General features: G+C 37.8%; 1 protein-coding gene across 3 annotated transcripts in view; it reads right to left on the bottom strand.

Annotated features, from left to right (window-relative positions):
* Positions 1-8762: 8762 nt before the first annotated feature.
* The window catches only part of SCFD1 (sec1 family domain containing 1), a 54754-nt gene continuing 43622 nt past the window's right edge, over positions 8763-19894 (bottom strand). For 2 of the 3 annotated variants that reach the window (XM_042790803.1, XM_042790804.1), the window contains exons 21-26: positions 19492-19544; positions 17100-17133; positions 15802-15867; positions 15255-15332; positions 11756-11824; positions 8763-10817 (exon numbers count right to left, since the gene is read on the bottom strand). In XM_042790803.1, coding sequence (XP_042646737.1) covers positions 10794-10817; positions 11756-11824; positions 15255-15332; positions 15802-15867; positions 17100-17133; positions 19492-19544 — 324 coding nt within the window. In that variant the 3' untranslated portion in view covers positions 8763-10793. The remainder of the gene's footprint in view (positions 10818-11755; positions 11825-15254; positions 15333-15801; positions 15868-17099; positions 17134-19491; positions 19545-19894) is intronic. The other variant, XM_042790805.1, reaches the window with a different exon arrangement.

The raw sequence follows: 19894 nt of genomic DNA, 5'->3' as shown, positions 1-19894 counted from the left end.
AGGTACCTGCAGGCCAGACATGTGGCTGCTCCCAGGCCTTTTGCCAGATAGGAAGAAGTAATGACATTGGGGAAATTCTTGAGTTTCTTGCTACTTAAATAGTGGTTGATTTATTCAAACTTCTGGAAACTAAATTCATGCCAAACAACTTTGTTTAATTTTTCATTATGGATAGTGCCATTGCTTCAGCAAGGGCCTGTTTCAGAATGAAAGCTGTTTAAAGGTCAAACGTAGTTTATAGCGTTGTTATTCACCTCATGTGCTGGTTCTTTGGGAAGTGCATTTGGACACCTGATTGTTGCAAAAATATTTTTGCAAAGCAAAAGATCTTTTTCTATGTACTAGAAATGTTAGTTTTGAATTCAAGTGAAATACGTTATTTTACTAAGGTGGCAGAGCGATGTATGAAAAACAGCTAAGATTAGTACTGTTTGTGCACTTTGATTTAATAAAGCCCATTTTCCTTTTGGAGGTACCTTTCTTGGCCTCCCACCCTTCTTCCTCAAACAAAAGTCTTTAGCTACACATAGCTTACCAGCTTAAGTATACTTTAAAAATGGTAATTTAAAAGCCCTGTATAGCCAAAACAGCTCTGTTCCGGAACGACTCACAGCATGGTCTTTAAAACAGAACACCCAGCTACTAAGCTGTTCTGTGTCACCTCAAAACATCTGCTGGAAAACAAGGCTATAATAGATACATTGTTCTCAGATGCTCTTTTTCTTTTTTGTTAAGTCTTGTTAAATAGCCTGTATTTCATTTCAGTAGAATAGGGCCCTTTTCTCTTGCAGTAGGAAAAACTTTCTTCCAACAAGGATATTGCTGTATGTGTGCGTGCCTGTACTTTCTTTTACTTCTTTTCTTTTAAGAGACTCCAATTAAGAGCTCATCTAACTCAAATGGTGGCTGTTTACCCCTCTTAGCCATTTCTTTCCTACCGAGCATACAGCTCCTTTCTTCTCATCCCTTCAGTTGCACTGATGCTCTCACCTCGCTCTGAAAAGGGACTGTGCTCACGCACATGGCTGTGGTTCGTTATCCCTTTGCTCCTTATTTCATCATGCAAAATGTCTGCCACTCTCTAGGTTCTGTTCTTCATCTGCAGCCCCCAAAGCAAGTACCATGCATGTCTCCTGCAGACATACCCTCTTCTGCAGTTTGTAGAGCAACAACACCGTCCTACAGAGGAGATGACCAGATCAATGGGGTGCTTATGCTACAGCATCAGCTTTTATCCACAGCTCCCCTTCCTTCTATCATTAAAAGTAGCATGTGAAATAAGAGGAAGCATGCCCGTTCTACAAGGAAGCTTTATAGTGGCTCTTAGGTCTAGAGGTCTAGAAATTTAGAAGACAAAGATAGAAACTAAAGGTAGCTTTGAGTTCTGGAGAGCTCGTAACCTGAGAAGACCCTTTGGAGGTAGTCAGCGGAGAATGAATCTCCTGTGGCCTTTCTTTTTTATGCATCCTTTGATCAAGAGTGTTTGCCTCTGAAATGGCAAAGTTTAAAGACTATCTACAAAAGCGTCTGCTATGAACTAGCCCTTGAGAAATGACTGTATCTGTAGGCAAACTGGAAATAACATTTCCGCTGCCAGATGAACTTTCAGAGAGTTAAATTCTGATCACAGTGGGGAAAGGAAAAGAGAACACCGAGTTATGAAAAACACTTTTATCAAAATAAAAATCTATTTCAAGTTAATTGTATTCCACTTTAAGTATGACTCATAATATTCACATATCAGTCAGGATTAATGTAAAGCAAGTAAAATAACTTGATGTCATTTGATTAGTAGTGATTTTAATTCACATCATGATGTCAACTGTTTTCCCATTTCAAAACAACTGTCCTACTGAATTCTTCAACTTAGGCATGTTCAGACCTTTCAAGTATCAAATACAATAAAAGTATTCGCATAAGGAAGGCATAAGAAAGATATTCATCTAATTATAACTGTGTCATATGGAAAATGTTGATTCCTAAAAGCATGTTTTGTGTTTAATCATGAAAATTGCTTCTGCCCTTGTGTGTGTGTGAAAATGTGTTGCATGTTTGCCATTGTCGTACGTAAAGTACTGACATTTCTGATGATTCTTGATGAATTTGGGAATGAACAAATGAGTACACAAAACAGTAGTAAGATACTGCAGGTGGATATTCCTTGACTGTTGGTCTCTTGTTGTTTTTCAAGAACTTGATCCAGAGTTGCATATTCTTGTGGGAGCACCAGTCTCTCCAAAAGACGGGAACCTGATTATATGCATTGCAAGGCAGGCTGTTGTCATAAACTGATGTTTTTTTTGTGCTTTCTGTCAAAATAGCTGTAGGGGTATTTGTAGCAAAAGATGATTTCAGTTTATAGACAACTTCTGTCTGATACCTGGGCCTTGTTAAGATTTTGTTTCCTTTGAATACAGGCTTTCCAATAAATAGCAAGAACAGCAGGATCAACCTAATGTTTTTAATCTCCACGTTTTTTTTGGTTATTGATTGCTAAACCACTAAATTTTTTGCACACCCGCAGAGTTTCATACAGTGGAACTGTAGCTGTGCACCAAACAATGTGCAAGATCTGAGAGTCACCTGTAGTTGTTTAAGCTGTGTTTTCTTTGTGCTATAGCTTCTGTTGATAAAAGATCTGCAAATACTTTTTCAGTAGGCAGCATTCATTTTCCTGGTGTGTGCTTAAATATGTGAATTTATTCCCTAGTTCCTTGCTAGCTGATTCTTCTAGTGAAGAATGCCAGTGTGTCCCCAGTCTCATCCCTGGCTCAGCGGGATGTGATTTTTGGATGGTGGAGTCTCCCTCCTGGCTCTGTTTGGTGGCGGATGCCACACACCATATATGATCACTAGAGATTCATGGCTCAGTGTCCTGCTTTTCTGGCTGTCCTCCTGGGGAGGAGGAAGGGAGAGAGATGGCCCCTATCCTTGAACCATCCCCTGCATTGGAGCCCACTGCTATCGCTGGGTTCCCTACGCATGGCTACTCAGGAAAGAGTGTGGAAGCCTGAACCCAGTGCCTCCATAGGCTTGATGACTGATAGCACTACTTTCTGTCCTTGTTTTTCATTTTAGGGGAGAATCTCCCTCTTGTACTGGAGTCCTTTTATGATCCCTCCCCTTTCCCACGCTGCTGCATGAGCGATCTCTACAACTTGATGCTGCGGGAAGGGTCTGATTCTCCCTTTTCCCTTTGTAAGAGAGACTTTGGTTACCTGTGGTCATGCTGAACGAGCCATTTAATATTTGATGGTTCCAGAGCTTTCCGTAAATGAAGTTAGCCCCAAGCCCTGCCAGCGCCATGAACCCTTCCTCCTGCCTGTGTCACCCCAACACCTTCTGATCTGGGCCTTCGGTTGGGAGAAGGAGGGTGGCTCATCTGGACCTGCCTCTTTCCTAGTCCCGCCTGGCTGTTACTGGCGGCAGCCAAGATCCCCCCAGGCAGCAGCACTTTCTGTGCTGTCTGGCTCGGGCCCAGCACGGGGCCTTGCCCAGTGCTGCTCCTCAAGCTTTGGATGCGCTGGAGTTTGAGCAGCCGTGGAGCCCTCGTCAGGGGCAGCACGTGTGCTGCAGAGCTGAGCTCAGGGCTGCGCAGTGCCGAGGCCTGCAGCTCTGGCAGTCCTGAGGCCACGGGTTCGCCCAGAATTGTTCCCCAGCGAGCACGGGAAACTAAGACAGTAATCAAGATGCATCTGCAAATTGCAATCAGTCCTGCCATCCCTCTGCAGTTTTACCTCTGTTGTGAGGAGGGGAAAAAAACCAACCAACCAACCAAAACAAAACTAAAACCAGCAAACCTGTTTGAGAAATTGGACTTGGACACAGGAGCTGCTCGCTTACAGACTTCTTTATGATGTACCTGAAGATGTGGAAGTGTTCTTGCGTTTAGGAGTACTAGGCATGGTCAGAAAAACTGGAATGCTGTGTACAGAAGGGGTAAATTTGGGGGAATTAGTAAAAACACCTGAACAAAAAGAAATCCCTTTAATGTAATAATCGTAAATAGAAACAAGGAGAAGGCTAGAGTAAGATTGCCTTTCAGTGAATAGTCTTCAAGGCCATTTAGTTTTTCTATGGTCATTGTGGAAAAAAAAAAAAAATCTTAACAGCTTAAAAATGTAACATACTAACTTAATGATAGAGACATTCATCCTTGGTTCCTTACTGTGAAAATTTCCAAAGAATGCAGTCCAGATTTCATCCTTTCTGGATCTAAGTCAGCCAGAGTTGCATTTATTTTCTTAGCACTGTTTTCATTCCCGAAATGAGTGTTTATTAGAAATAGGTAACAGAAAGCAAGGCCATTTTGTGCCAAAAGATTCTTCTAAATCTAATGTGTTTTTGCTTCAGGAACTTTAGATGTACAAATATTTCTGTGGGTTTGGGAGGGAACTAGCTGTTTCCTTTGAGGCATCAACATGAGCATTTTGGGGCTAAATCCTTGTCTCTGCTGGGACACTGGAACAGGTTTCTAAGGCCCTTATGTAATTTAGGGCTCGCCAGTGTTGATGAATGGACTTTAAGAACTGTCAGGCTTTGTAGAAAGCCTGGCTAGGATACTGGTGGGCTTGGCACTTGAAGTCCAGATCCTGACCAGATAGGGACTGCACTTAGGGAGGCCTGGCCAGGAGAATAGCAGAACAAATTACTAATGACACCTAAAGGAGAAAAAAGAATTTGGAAAACATCACGGATTCGGTGTTCATGGTTTGACTTGCCACAATTATAAAAATACATGAGTTTTCATCAGGTTTTCACTGAACGTTTCGCTAAGCTGGATCTTGTCTTAAAGTATAGGGACTGAGCTTTTGATCATCGGTATTGCAATGAATTGAGGGGAAGACGTAAGGAAAAAAAATACAGAAACTTAATCCTAACTAATAAGTGAGAGATTTTATAATTTTTTTTTATTATTTAAAAAAAAAACAAACCAAAAACAAAAAACATTTTCTGAAGAAACCTCTTTTTGGTTCACTTGTTTTCATGTTGGACCCTGAGCCTGCAGAAATGCAAAAATTTAACTTTCCAGTGAGGAGTGAATGTGGCAACATATGGTGGGGGTCTACAAAGCAAGTGTGTTTGTCATCTTAGACACTTACTCCTAGAGGATTTCCAGCTGTTTTTTTGTTTTTCCATCCTCTCCACCTTCAAACTACCAATTATCCCTCACATGATGGTAACTTCCAGACTGGTGGAGATACAGAAACCACAGAAGGTAGATTTATATAGTTACCTTCCCTGTGCAGTAGTGCTCATCTTCATGTTGTTTGCTTTTAAAGAACTCATTGGAGCCTGGTTACAGTGAGGGAAGGCTGGCTAGCCAAAGGTTTTTCACTGGGAAATAAAAAATTATCCTCAGTACTGAAGCTGGACAGACTATGATGTCTGGGAGTAGATATCTTTCCCTGTGAGTCACCAATTCAAACTATATCTGAATGAACAAGGCCCAGGTCTGAATAATTATCTATAGGAAATGTATTGGTGTTCTAGTTCAGGGGTGAATTCACATCCCAGCTGGAGCTCAGTAGTTTAGCTGTCAACAATCCCAGGAAAATGAAGCAAAAGAGATTGTCCTAGAGGACTGGAACATACTGGTAAGGGAATCTGAAGAAAATACTGCATTAGTAGTGTTTCACTTTATTTACAAATAAGAAGAGATGATTTATTTCAGTGCTAGCAGAACTGGCAATGCAACAATTAGCTTTGCTAATATACAGGCTTTATGCAAAAAATTACGTGCTTGCCTGTGAAACATTTTTGTGTCATATTCTATCATCTTTGGCTCATACCTCTCCCTTGTAGTTTTGTGACCCGATCTGATAGTCTGTGCTATCACACATAACAGAAAACACCAATGCATAAAAGAATGAACAAACCAAGTAGGAAGACACCAATCATACGGGATTTACAGATGGAAGAAAATGTTGCCGTTATTCAATCTATTTCATATGGTGCATATTTGTGGTCTAGAAAAAGTATATACAGGTAGCTGTTTGCATTTGAAACAGAGAAACACTGCATGTGTTGATTTATGGTTAAAAAAGTCTTTTGAGAAGCATGTATTGGCTTGAATGCTTGGATCCTGTTTTGAAATCAATTTAATGTTATGCTTGCATTGTGATAAACATTTCAGAGCAGAGCTGCTCATGTCATTCACATATAAGGTATTGCAATTATTCTTGTTAGAGATGCAGTAAGAACTGAGACAGCTTGGCTGTTGTAGCTGCCGTTGTAGCCGCCTGTACAAATGGTCCCAGTTCATGTCGGGGAGCAAATTAAACAGATCAGTTAAGTCCAAGACAAAAAATTTTTGAGCTGACCTGTGTAATTTTACTCCCCAAAATGAAGTAGAAGTAATCCCATTATTTGTTAAAACTGAATCTTCAGTTTTCAAAACCTTTGAAGGTCTATATGTAGAGGGAAGACATCATAGATTTATTTGGGGGAGAGAAAAAAAAGGAGGGGGAATGGTTTCAGCTACAGGAAACATTATGGAGAATAGTATTCATAATAGCTCATTACTACTAAATCCAAAACAAAATGTCCCAGCAAACATGTTAAGAATCCCTACCAATTCTTGTGAAGGGAAGCTACTCACCTCTCTGGCACCTCATTTTCACCCAGGTTAATTTTTATCCATTTATTTTCCTTATACATAATAAAAATAAGAATTTGGAGCAGTAAATTGTTACATTGTATGTCCATGCTGAGGTGCTAAAAAGCAATTTGCTTTAGAAGCATTATGCATATGATCTATCCCTTAGATTGCCAAAAATAGGAATGCATATGCATGAGATGGGAAGACTGAAGTAGGACTTGGGACTGATAGTCCTGAGGCTTTTGGGGATGTGTCAGCTTTTGCAGGATAAAGATCACTTCTCCACTGCCAAACCAAGAAAGCCAACCTATGTAATTATGAGAAGCTGGGATAAGTTCAATACAATATTTTTAAAATGTAAAATTTGGTCCTGCTTGGTTTTCAGAAGGGGAAGGACCCTGGCAGACAAAGCGAAAACTACAAAGTTCATAATTAGAATTTCAAATTTTTGTGGCAGTTGAACTACCTAAGGGTTTTTAATTTTAGAAAAAAATTATGATGTGTTGGTAAATTAAACATGCAGATTTTTGGATGCCTTTGAAGAAGGGTATGTGTGTCTCTGACATGTGACCGCATTAAGGAACAGAATGTATTTGAATGTTGCTGAAAACGACTGAGGTGTCTACAGGGAGTAGGGTCACTAAACCATTTCTGAACAAACCAGAAGTGGGTCAAATCATCTACTGAGTCACTGCAAGAAAATTATTAACATTTTCTCTGAAGTTACAGAGAAACCATTGCCACTGTGGCTAATTTTTCTATAACACTCGAATGCTGACCAAGCTTGACTTTCTATGTGCCAGAGCTGTCTGTCAGCAACGAGTAACAACTAACGGATCGCTGAACCCAAAGACAGTGAGTAGGTCTCCCCACGGACTGTCAGTAAACAAGGTATAGGAGGTTGTTTTCATCCAAAATCTTTTAAGACCTGAAGAACTTCTGATAGTTTTGTAGTTCCTATGTACCTACTTATAAACCTTTTCCTCTTAAGATTGCTCCAGTCAACACACTGGACTCTAAGCATTAAGCAATTCCATTTTGGACTATAACATTTAAGTGAAAAGATAAGTGCTGCACTTCTTTCAGCTCTAATTGTGGAGTTCCATATGCATAGCAGTGTTGGCTCTGTACCTCTGGATTACAGCAGCGTTCCTATTATCTGAAGTACTGCTGTGTTTTGGGGAAAAAGTGCTATTTTACACTCCATTCAAATCGATGTAAACACCATCAATCTTAGCAAAATTTTCCTCTAACACATGAAAGAAATATTAATTTGTATCAGATAGTGTTATACTACTAAGGGCATTTAAATCAAGTGGTGATCTCCACAGGTTTCTTTTCCTCATTCTGATTGTTTCCTTGCTTTGTTATTTTTTCTTTTAAGTGTCTAATTCTGAAAAACAGAGGCATTAAATGAATCATTAATTCATAAAATATCCATCTAAATATTCTAAAACCTTCAAATTAAAACAAGAAAACAAGCAAAGGGTTATCATTTCAAACTATGAATTAATTCTGAAGTGACAAGCATATGCAGCCGTTTGTAAGATATGTCTACAGTTCCTGAAAGACAGATGTGCTTATTTTCCACAGCTGAAGACCTGACTGCTTGTTTTCTTCCTGAGAACAAGTACAGCACTTGAAACTCAGCCTTGTGCTGCTGCTTTTGTTTACCTAAAGGGGAAGGTAGATCCCAAAGGAGAATCGCCAGTCCCGTCGGGGAAGCTGGAGCTGCTCTGCCGGAGGCAGGCCTTGCTGTCAGCGCTGCCCTGCCAGCCAGCCCTGCCCGAGGTTAATTAACAAAGAGGCTAGAGAAATTCTAAAACTCCCTGGTCCCCCATGCAGCCACCTAAAATAGTTATTAGCAACGTGAATGCTGCCCATGCCGTTTTACTTAAGACTCACTGAGCCAGGCATAACCTCCAAGCACAGACCTTTGAGGTTGTGATGGGCATAGCGACTGGCTATAAATTGAATTAACTTGCCAGAGCCAGCTTACTTGTAAGTTTGTCTCTAGGTTAACCATGCAGACTTCATGTACAACCAACCTTCTACGTTCCTAATTCCATGAGAGGTATTCAGTGAAAAGGGCCACATAACAAAAACCAGCATGGTCTAACTTGGGTTGTGTCAGAAGGGAAGAAGCAAAAAGCGTACGCTGTGAGTGGTAAATCTGAGATTTTAATGGCAAGAGAGCTTTAGGACTACTAATACACCAAAACCAGAAAACTAGTTTGGAGAGGAAAGAAAATACTAACATTGCATTTACTAATTTTTTAAAAAACCCAAAACCTGAACTGACCAGTGCGTGCTCACACAACAGACCTGAAGATCCAGCTATAAAGCTGTGCACAAATGGAACCTGTCTCCAGAGGCATTGTAAGGACTGCAGGTTAAGTTTCAGAACACAGCCACCGAAGTAATTTCTGATATCTTCCCACAGTTTTCTGAAACAGCAAATTTTGTAAGCTGTGATTTAGGAGCACTCCTGGTTTAAATGAGCAGGGGCCATCGTATCACAGGCTGCCACACGATCAGGACAAAAAGCAGTCAGCAGATTTTTCAGAAGTTGGTTGTCAGCTGCCAGGTTAAAACTCATTGCAAAGGAAGCACAATTCTCTTGGGGATGAGTTATTTCAAGCTCCTGGAATGAACTCCCACTGGAAGCAATAAACACCTTAAATGTCATTTTCTTTTTCCAAACACAGTTGGACCTTGTTTTTACTAACAAATATAGTATATGTAGGGAATCAGAGTAACAGACTGCATTTCACACTGTAAATCCTTGCTGACTGAAGTATGGGAGAATGCTCACACACAACAACTATCATTAACATGATGATAAATATATTTAGTGACTTGGCAAAGGTAGAACTTTATAGTAGTAGTGTGGAGTAGCTTACAACACTCAGCTGAGATAATTAATTAACTGTATTACTTTTTGATAACGTGGTTTTTACTGTGATACTTTTAAGGAATAGATCAACTGCATTTCTTGTATAGATGTTCTGAAAGAAATCTGAGGAAAAAGTATTGCATTTAGAGCAAAAATAACATTCGACTTTGAAGAACAGTGCAAAAACATTGCTGAAAGATTTTACAGTAAACCAGTAATTCTTCCAATCTCATGGTTTGTTAATAAATCCACAAGTGTTTTCTTTTCACTTTTTGAGTGTATTAGGCCTCATTTGCAAGCTGTAGTATTGCTTCACCAGTAGCAGTGCTGTCTCCAGAGAGGCCATTTCTAGAGGCAGAGATGTACATATATATAGAAATTTCATTACCTTCTCTCAATTCCCGTATGTGCTCTCCAGCTCTGTCATTACTGGCAAAACTTATTTGTATCATGAGATTCTCTAAACTACTAAACCACCCCTACCTAATGCAACTGTTAAAAACTGTATTTCAAATAGGTGCTAATAAAACAGTTAAGAGCTATTCTGTGAGTATGACTTGTTTTTTTTTTTCCCCAAACATAACAGCCAAAGCAATAAAAGTTACAATAAAAAGTGCAGAGAAAATTATTAAAGATTTCACAGTTTTACCATTTGAAACTGTGACTGTGTAGGAAAGCAGTTTTCTCTTAAGAGAAAAACTGAATTACTGTATCAGAAACTTGTACTGAAGGTATCTTCAAGTACATCTTTGGACCATCAAGCAAAGACTGCACAAATTTAAGTACATGTATGATGACTGTGGTAAAATAAAAGGGTAAGAACCAGAAGCAGTAGTACTCTTGCACTAAGGCTGTTTGTCTGTGGTCCTAAAAGGCAGTTTTGTCCTTCCCAGTTCTGTTAAATACAGATAGTCTGGTTTTCAGGAAGAACGCATCTCCTAAAGACAGACTTGACCTTTTCTTCAAGCTGTTGCTTTGTTTACTGTAACAGAAACTATATATAAGAACTTGAAAATGCAAGTTTTCAGCTGGCTCTGTCATATACCACAGCTAATACTGCATTTAGAATGTAGTAATGTGAAACTGACCCCCACCAAAAATATAGCAGGTTTTAAGGTTTATTTCCGAAATGTTGATATACACCGTAGTAATTACAGATCTTTTTTTAAAGGTTATCATATTAATGAAATGGGTTAAAGTTTTAATATAATGACAGAATTATAGGTATGATGATGGCTGAATGTTGTTAACAATTCTCTGTTGTCACGTTGCTGTCCAGGTAACGGTGTTTCAGTCTTATTTCTGGCCAAGTTGGGACAGCTAGACACAAAGAGAGAGAAAACCATTAGGTTGCTAATCTTACTCTTTCAGTCAAACTAATATCCAGTTCACACAGTAAATATTTCTGCCCTATAAGCTTTGTTTATCTCTTACAACCAAAAGTATGCTGGTAATAGACTATTTAATGTATACCCTCACAGGACAGCAGCTGTGCTTAAGATTTGAAGATTTGAATAAATCTCAGAGGTGAAGGTGCAGCATATACTGTCAAGTCAGCAAAAAAGTTAAGCTGACTGAGGAGTTATAAGCTGATAGGTACCAACTGTCTCCTTCAAGTGCAGCAAGATTTAAGTTAGTTCTTTAAAATGTAGTGTTGATGAACAATTTATTCTCATCGTAGTAGGAAGTAAAACCATCAGTGGTGACAGCTACTGACGGGCTGCTATTTGCTGACCACTGTGAATAGTTTTTAGTTTGCATTTGTATTGGAATGAGGCATAGAGAAGTAATGGTGATGGTAATGTTTTTAACAGCACTAAAAGATTGATTTTAGTCCAGGTATGGACAGCATCAAGCTCCCACTAGGCCACGATTTATAAATAGCAAAGTTTAGGACAACGTTTTAAAGATCACAGTTGAATAACAGTTTTTAACTTGTAAAAGTCACTAGGATAGCCTGGAAAGACATGCGGTTTGTGAAAGTATCAAGAACTGAGTCATTGTTTTCATTAGGATTTATGTTAAAGCAATTACGAAGTGAACTCACACTGACAATACAGGCCTTCAAAAGGTAAAGAAAAATAGGTACTTCAAACACCCATTTCAATCAAGTGAAAACAGATAACAAGAATCTGTATTAATCTTTCAAAAATTAATTTGATTTTTTTGTAAGAAACCATGTAGAGATGTAAAGGTAAATAAGGCAACACACAGTTACAGAAGTAATAAATACTACCGAGGTTATCAAAAGCACCTACCTGTTTTATAAACTGTGTAGCATTAAAAAGTTCACTGCAGCCATACAGGACGTGTTTGCCTTGTTTACCCTAAAAGAACACAAGACAGGAAGAAATCAAGTGTTTAACAGCGGAGAATAAGTGGCTTAAACTAAATGTATATTAAAAAATTCTGATGATTTTGAAGTCTTACACTTTTGGCTGGAAAAATAATAGTTGTTTCACGAGAGGACAAAAACTCGTAACTAAATTGAAGTGGAAAACAAGAGACCAGAGACAGAAAGAAAGTGGTAAAAATGGGGCACTCCACACATTTAAAGTCACTAGAATGCCAAATTCTCTGACATATCTCTGAATGGCTTGGGGAAGCTAACTGGAGCAAACCCTAGCACCTAAAATAACCTGGCACTGAGCTAACAGCAACATCATCTTTACTGTTTCTGTTGTGTTAGAGCCTGAAAATGTCAATCTGTAATTTATTTCCATGTGAGGGTGATAATGTTAAAAACAGCATTTTTTTTTTTTTTTGTAAAGGGATTCTGAAACAAAATGTTGATTTCAATCCGGTGCATAATAAATCTAGTGTTCCCTTGATAGGGAGGCTACCCAAGTGCTATGTTAGCACTTTGGAAGTGAAAATTAGTTTAATACATACATAGCTTCAGATTGAATTTATTTGCAGTGTTGGGCTACTAATCCCATGGTTCCTCAAAGTTCAAGCTGTTCAATCTGTTTCACTGTTAAATTATTTTGCATTTTCCCCTATTAGTCAGGTAAAGCTTACTTTTTAAAGAGCAATAGAAACATAAGGCTTGACAAAATCAAAATGGTTTTGTTTCATATATATATTACCAATTGTGCTGTTTCAGCAGAAAGTAACAGAACCATATTTGAACAGTGCTTAGCTGGTGGTCACACACTAATTGGGGAGATGGTAATCCTGGTTCAGATCCTCATCTTTATTAATGTTGAGTGGTTTGCGGCAAGAAGCTATTCTTGTCGCTGAGCAGCATCTTGAGTTTTCAGCTTCTCACAGTTCAGGCCAGTTTTTTTAATCCTGATGCCCAAACAGGTCTGGTTTTGATCTAAACTGGTGTTTTGACAGATTCCACTTTCAGTAGTATGACTGAGTATCATTTGTTTCTGCCTAGTACCAAAACAAAATTTTTACCTATACAACTAATTGTGAAATGGGACTGTTGCCTTTCAGGCAGCTCTAAAATACATTAATGTACACTTCCAGTTTGTCTAGTATATTCTTCTAAAAGTGTAATTTTTAAAATGCATGCTTTTACTTAATTCAAACAAGGAGCTGTATCTCCAAATAATTACTGAAGCCAAGTCGGAACTGCCTAACATCTAAAAAACCCAAGACCTCACTACTTTTCAAAGCCCAGTATTTTATAATGACTAAAAAACTCTTCTGGATTTCACAGGTAGATTGGAACAGATTATCAAGCAGTACCTTTCTAACCATCTACAAAGGAACTGAAAGGACATGCTATAAATTCTTTCGTACAAAGCAGTATGCCAGTCTTCTCTTGGAGGCTCCCTACGGTTTGCAATTTTGATGACACATTTTCGGCATGTTGAACTGAACTTGGCCAATATATCTCTATTTTAAGGCACAATCTGCCTTACTGACATTGTAAGTATTTGCTTTTTGATGATGAAAATAGTCCATTTTAGCACAGAACTGCAAATAATTGGATTTGAGGGTTCCTCTTAATTCTACAAAAAACCCCCCAGAATGTGAAAGCTGCATGAACATTGCTTCCTGTTTTAGAAAGTTTTAAAATACTTTCTCTGTACTTTCAGAGGCAAACTGGCAAAACAGTTAGTGCTTACAAAAATAAAGCAGTGAATAAAATCTTTGTGGTATCTGCTTGCAAGAACGGAGCTGTTGATTTTTTTTCTTTTTCATTCTGGAGGAAGACTGAATATTATAGAATAATTAATAAACTACATGTTGTTTTAACTGATGTTGGAAGTGTACTGCATGATAGAGTGAATTTTTATTGCATATGCCAGGAAGAGTCACCCGGGAGAGGCAGACAAGTCTCTGGGGGGTGGGAGGTGGAATTAAGGCTTTCATTAACCTTTCTTGTTTTTTCACGAGCAAACGGCTAAGTGGAATAACACTGAAGGAGTCTGCCCCTTGGAGGAGGTCATCTCCCACTGCCCAAGTACACAGGGCCACTGGAGAAGCAGACAGCACCCTTCAGCTGTGACGACTGATGATGAAGAAACTTCTGTCCACAGGATCCAGAAGAAAAACTACGTCCAACTTCTGACTCTCTGTAAGATCTAACGTTACCATTCCTGTAGTTTCCAGTTCCTTCTGTCCTTCCCCTCTGTTTACCAGATGACCTCCTGTTTGCCCTCTTATGCCTCAGAAACTTCAGCTTCCTGCCTCTCTGTATGAAGTGTTGAGCATTTAACTTAGCATACAAATGCTCTGTATATACACATATATATGCATACGCAGCAAACTTCAGCTCTGTCACTACACAGCTACGTATCCGAGAAGCGTATTAGCCTCTAGGGGATTCAGAGTTTTGTTTTTAGTAGGAAGTAACAAATACACATCACAAATACAAATGTTGCTGGGAATCTTTTGAATTGATATGGCACCTGAAGTGGCTTTGGGTAAAGTAAAGAGTAAGCCAAATGTTTGACAATGCACTCTGCTACAGGCAGATGCATCACTGAATGCTGTGATTAGTTACCAAGAATAGTGGTAAGTGCTAAGCTGAGCCTAAATAACTTAACTTACATTCTTCTTCCTCTCCTATCCCCTATCCAGCCTGGCTCTATTCCAAAACGACTGCTTGTTAGAGGGGGAAAACAACTTGGCACACATGTTCTGACTTCGCATTCTTCAAGATTCACCTGGGCATACAACTCCTATGTGCTTGTTTTGTGGAAGAAGTGCTTTTCAGTGACTAAGGCTCCATATTGAGACTTTTAACACAAAATAAATCCAGTCCACCCCAGGACAGGACAATTGTACCATGAACAAGGTTAAGATCAGGAAGAAAGAAAGGTATGCTGCTGCTCTTAAATAACTTATTATCTGCTTCAAACTTTTATCAAGGTTCCTTCTTTTTTTATTCCTGGAAAGTGCTTGAATCCCACCCTTGCCCCCCAAGAACTCTAATGATTTAGTTCCTTTTCTCTATCCACTGATTTTTGGTATACATGTGTTCTGCTAGGCTGGCCAACTGGAACCAGAATAATTAAATCTCTTACACCATCATTATGTAGTTGTTTACATGTTTTCTTCCTCGTGCACTTAACATTTCTTATGATTTCTACAGACTCAAATGATGCAGCACATGAAGAATGAGCTTCCGTTAACTGACTGGCAAAAACCTCTAAATGTGGGAAAATAAGCACTCAGATATTGATCCACTCTGATCATTGCTTTGACAGATAGCATAGTATTTGCATTATGTTGGCTTCTGAAACAACACACATTACGCTCAAGGAAGATTGTTGTAGATTAAGATACTGTTACCTGTAGGCCTTGTTTTGAACTGACTTCATATTGCCAAGTTACATATGCAAAAGCACTGTAGTATCTCTTTTGTGAGATCTATGAAAAATAGACAATTCTAAGCAGTTCCTTACTTTCAAGGCTATGATATGCTACAGCTGCTTTATTTAACAATAGCAAACAAAAACTAGTAGCAGAACTCTCAAACAATATGGACAGCCAAACTGACAGCATTTGATGTATCACTAACAGAAGACAGGTTAATTCAGTTCGCTACATCTGCTGACAATTTTCTACCATGTGAGGGTGTATGAAGATAAACTAAAGCAGAACGCAGTTTATTTACGCAATTCAAAAGTGCAACATGACCAGAAATACCAGAAACAGTAACTCTTTGTTGGTCTGAATTAATAATCCACATTTTCTATTGATTTCTTACATGCTTTTTCGCATATAATAAGGATGGCAAGGCTAATTTAATGGACTTAATACTAAATGTTACGGAAAACCCACTAAAACTGGTTTCTATCAGTAAGTTATAGACTATAATCGACAGAAGTGCACGTACCTTTATGTAGTCAATAAGATTTTGATATTCAATATAGTTGCCACCTCCAACTACAAATACTATTGCCTAAAAGACAACACACACATCATCAGAGTATGCATTCAAATTCTTAATATTGCAGTAGTAAAATATACACCAAATCATTAAATCTACAGCAATTCATGCTAATCACACTGCAGTCTAATAAGAACTGTATACAGAAGCACTAGCTTCCTGCCTGAAATAAGGTAATAGAAGAATTTTATTAGGATGCAGAACTGCAAGCTGAGAGCTTTTAACATGTCACCATTTTCTACTAACAAGTACTTGAAACATAAGTTTCAACGTGTTACTTTTTTGTACAGAGATGTCTCTAGTGTCCATAGGAACAGTTAAAATATTTCCATGGTTGCTTAAGTATTACTTTGGGACACAAATAAAATACTTCTGTTATAAAGGAATATACTGTTTCATTATTTTTCCCCCCCTCCCAGTTACTACTGGTAATAATCTGTAAGATTACAGGTAAAGGCCATCAGTATTTTCTGGACTATGTTTAAAAGAGAACAATTAATGAACAGAAAAAGGAGACTTAAATGTTGCATCATTTTTGTTAATGTTCACTATCCAAAATTGTTTGACTACACTGTAGGAATTTTATACAGACGTTATGTTATTTCTGACATTGTTGCTCTGACACCACACAGCATTTCTTGTGTTCAGGAGGATAATTAGGACATTTCAAGAGAAATCTGAGACATTTGTATATTCCCAAGGCAAAGATTTTGCTTATGAAACGTGGTAGTAAGATCTGATAAGCAAGACTTCTATTATTTGCTAATATTTACATTGAAAAATACTGAAAGTTACTGGCATTTGTATAAAATGACAACATTTGTTATTTTGCTTTTTTCCTTTAATTACAGAGACTTTAAAATCCTGTCACTTAAATCAGTGGTCAACACTGCTGTTTAAGGCTGAAGAAAGGATTAAATTTAGAGAGCATTCTACTGGTATAAAAATGGGGGTTTGAAACTGTTGAGTACGCAATTATGATATTAATAAATCCCACTAATTACCTCTGGAAGACTTTGAGATTTTTTTTTTCTCCAGTATTAGTTAATGCTTACGCAGTCCTTTGAAGATGAAAAGACTTCTTCAGAAAAACAGCTAATTGTAATTAATACTAGATATAATTAAGTGGTTTTTGCAAACATGACCTCTCATTTTCTTAATCATGATCATAAAAAATGACTGGTACTTTTTTTTTTTTTTATTTAAACACAGGAACATTGAAACATAATTTCTACACGACTTACCTCCTGGAATGGATTTTTGTTTCTTGGAACTGAGCTAGAAGAAGAAACAAATAAACTACAACTTAAATTTTAGTAGACATTACTATATGCAAAGTACCATGTACACATCACGTTTATGGAATACTACATAGACAGAGATACAAAACAGAACAATAACTGCCCTTCTGCATTCATTTTCCAAGTATTTTATTTAAATGATTTGCTATAGAAAATCACTCATTCTACAGGACTGAGTATAGGAGTAAACAGGAGTTTAACTTCATCAGTTTTAAGGTTGCTGTTTGAATCATAAGCTTTCTGACAACACTTCTAGATGTTCAAAGTTCTACCTATAGTGCTGCTTCCCTAGCAGCAAATGCAATGAGTAAAAAATCTCACCAGTATCAGCACAGTTCATGGCACTGACAAATCGGCCTACTGGAATCTTAGCTAGGTAAGCCACTCGGTTTGCAGTGCCTGTACATGTACTTCCTGATGGTTCAAAATCTCAAAGACTGTACTATAGGCAGCAGGTATCAGCAACAACATTTAAGTTACAGTTTGGGTGGTACAGACTCTTCCTCGCCATTTGAAGACACAGTTCTAGCCCCGGGGAAAGGGAGAGAAACCCTTTTCCTGCATCACCTCACACCTTCAGGAAGAAGGGAAAAGGCAAAGGGAAAGCTCTGAAGGGTCAGCCTGCTCTCCTGCCCCTGGCTCATACACTACCACGACCTTCCTGCCCCATACTGGCCTGCAGCCCCAGGTAGTCAAATACATCTTCTGTTCTAACACAGACAAAAAGCATTGCATCTTTTGCTTCAACTTACCTTCCCCCAAATTTCAAGAAGGTTTCTGAGTGACCAATAGCAGCTGGCTCAACACACATTCCAGTGTATCAGAAAAACTGGTTTTAAGAGGGCATGGTGCTAATATGTTGTTTTGGTCTGTCATGAATGATACAGGCTCCCCATAAGTATACATGTTAGCCCAATTCTCTCATCATTTGAATATGATATGCCAAATGCACATATATTTTGTGCCATCCTTTCAGAGGGCAAGGCCTGTTTATACTTGCATAGGCTTTACACAGAATATAAAGATACTGTTTTGCTAAGACTGAATTACGGTAAAGCAGTTCCTACTCTATTTAAAAAATATGTAGAAACGCCAGTACTTCTTAAAACAGGAGTAGGTTAGAAAATAAAATTAGTCACTTTCTAATGTTATTCCATTAATTATACTAGTTGATATTGTTATTTTAAACTAGCAATATTTTCTCAAGCCTTTTGTCAAACCAATGTTTTTTTATCATCTACATAAATATATGAAGGGAGAATCAGACAAACCTGTATATGGTTATACTACAGTTTTGTTGTTAGGCTCAAATATGATTTAAGGAATATAACTTGAGTTTTCATACAAAACCCAAACAAACCCCAAACCAGAAGTTAAATTTTTCCCTGTGATTATTATTATAGCTACACAGAGTGGCACATTTATGAACTGCTGTAAATGCATATCTTTTCACTGTTTAAAGCAACATCAGAACTACATGGAGTGAGTAAAAACGCACATTTAAGTGCGAAAAACCCTTTGGCTTTAATAAAACAAATGGTTGCATTTTTGCACAAAATCCTCCAAAAATTCTATAAAAGCATAACAACAATGGACATTGCAATTAAAAAGAAACATAAAATACTGGCAATTAAGTATCTTTGTTTCTAGGATATTAGAGGTGAGATTATCAGCCACAGTTATTGGTCAAAGATATAAAGCAAAAGATAGACATTTATAAATTTTTATAACTTTATACAAGTTAGGAGTTTATACAATTCTAGTGTAATTCCTCTTCTTTTATTGGCAAAATACATCCAACCTTCCCTTCATATGCATGTAAATATAAAATGTGCTCCTGCCTACACAAGAGCAAATGTGTTCAATTTTTAATTATTTTTTGGCGTTGTTATTAGCAAATTACTAAAGAAGGGGGTGTATTCAAATTAAAATTTTAGTTTGTTACGAAGTGATAAAGAAATTTTCGTGCGCTATCCAATGACTTTTTAATTTAACAGTGAAAAACCACAAAGTTTTCAAGCTGCCAAGCAGTACAACTGTAAAGAATTTTAGAATGTATTATTGCTAACTATTAGTACACATTCCTGTGACTGAACCGATGTACGTGTTAGCAGCCTCTTCAGTTGCTGGAACAAAAGATTTTTTTTGGCAGTGTTATAAAAATTTATCTGGTTGATCCAAATTCCCATCATGATTTTCTTCAACACCAACTGTCTTGACTTAGAATTAATGATTAAAATTAATTACCGTTAGTCAGCAAGTAAAATAAAACTGGATTTCTTGTTAGCCTTTTCATAGGGTACAAGGAAAGAAGCAAAATTCAGAGTAAACTCACCTGTCACTGCCTCGTAGCATCTTGGGGTCAAAATACCGGTAGTCATCTGTTTCCTGTTAAAAAGCATGTTTTTATCTCAAAAGATGGCTTATGAAATTTTGTTTGTATCTATTACATTAAACATCATTCAAACCAATGTAATTTCCCATTTAGCAATCACATAATTCAAAATTAACTGTGGTGTCCAGTAATATTGATAGCTTTTGTACATAACTGAACCAGTACACCAACAACAGTGAAAGAGCTGTGAAGGGTGCTATTGAGCTTTCTGTTTCTGGTTCATCTAAAATTGACTATTACACACTTTCCAAAAAATACGTTGGTTGCATAATAAATACCAACAGAAAGGCAGTATGCAGAAATTAAAATTAAGGTGTTACCAGTTTCAGAGGAACATCACATG

The sequence above is a fragment of the Tyto alba genome, unplaced genomic scaffold, assembly GCF_018691265.1.
Source record: "Tyto alba isolate M040663 unplaced genomic scaffold, T.alba_DEE_v4.0 Super-Scaffold_18, whole genome shotgun sequence".
Classification (NCBI taxonomy): Eukaryota; Metazoa; Chordata; class Aves; order Strigiformes; family Tytonidae; genus Tyto; species Tyto alba.
The sequence above is the reverse complement of the archived record's forward strand: the minus strand, read 5'-3'. Positions and strand labels throughout refer to the sequence as shown.